Below are 662 nucleotides of genomic sequence, written 5' to 3'. Positions count from 1 at the left end.
GTAGAGTACGCGGCGCCACGATCGCCCTTCGCCTGAGGGGTTGGGTTTTTCCCCCCCCCTCCTCCCCACACACACACACACACACACTTCATATTTTTTTTTTTTTCTTACAGTATATTTTTCTACACTTTGCTATAAAAACATGGTGCTGGGGAAGGTGAAGAGTTTGACAATAAGCTTTGACTGTCTGAATGACAGCAATGTCCCCGTCTACTCCAGCGGGGACACAGTCTCAGGAAGGGTCAGTTTAGAAGTAACCGGGGAAATCAGAGTGAAATCTCTTAAAATCCACGCGAGGGGACACGCGAAAGTGCGTTGGACTGAATCGAGAAATGCTGGATCCAACACTGCCTACACACAGAACTACACGGAAGAAGTGGAGTATTTCAACCATAAGGACATCCTGATCGGCCACGAGAGAGGTAAGGGTTCGCCTTCATAGCGCATCCTCGTCGGGGAAAGGGCGCACCTTCGCGTCCTCTCCGTTCATCCCCGGTTTTGGTTGGGGTTTGGGTGGGTTTTTTTTTTTTTGGTTGCTGTCGTTTCACTTATTTATTACTATTTTTTTTTTTTCTTACCGGAGAGCGGGCCGTGCCGGCGGGTCTCGCAGCGGTCTCCAGCCCCGGTGCTTGGAGCCGCGGGAGGTGCCTCTGCGGAGAGCA

The 662-nt window shown here is 51.2% G+C and overlaps 1 protein-coding gene across 1 annotated transcript in view; it reads left to right on the top strand.

The window, feature by feature from the left end:
* Window positions 1-102: 102 nt before the first annotated feature.
* The window catches only part of ARRDC3 (arrestin domain containing 3), a 14,726-nt gene continuing 14,166 nt past the window's right edge, over window positions 103-662 (top strand). Inside the window, exon 1 of the mRNA XM_009288275.2 lies at window positions 103-422. Within this exon, the coding sequence (XP_009286550.1) occupies window positions 143-422 (280 nt within the window). The 5' untranslated portion in view covers window positions 103-142. The remainder of the gene's footprint in view (window positions 423-662) is intronic.

The sequence above is a fragment of the Aptenodytes forsteri genome, unplaced genomic scaffold (assembly GCF_000699145.1).
Source record: "Aptenodytes forsteri isolate BGI_AS27 unplaced genomic scaffold, ASM69914v1 Scaffold41, whole genome shotgun sequence".
Classification (NCBI taxonomy): domain Eukaryota; kingdom Metazoa; phylum Chordata; class Aves; order Sphenisciformes; family Spheniscidae; genus Aptenodytes; species Aptenodytes forsteri.
The sequence above is the reverse complement of the archived record's forward strand: the minus strand, read 5'-3'. Positions and strand labels throughout refer to the sequence as shown.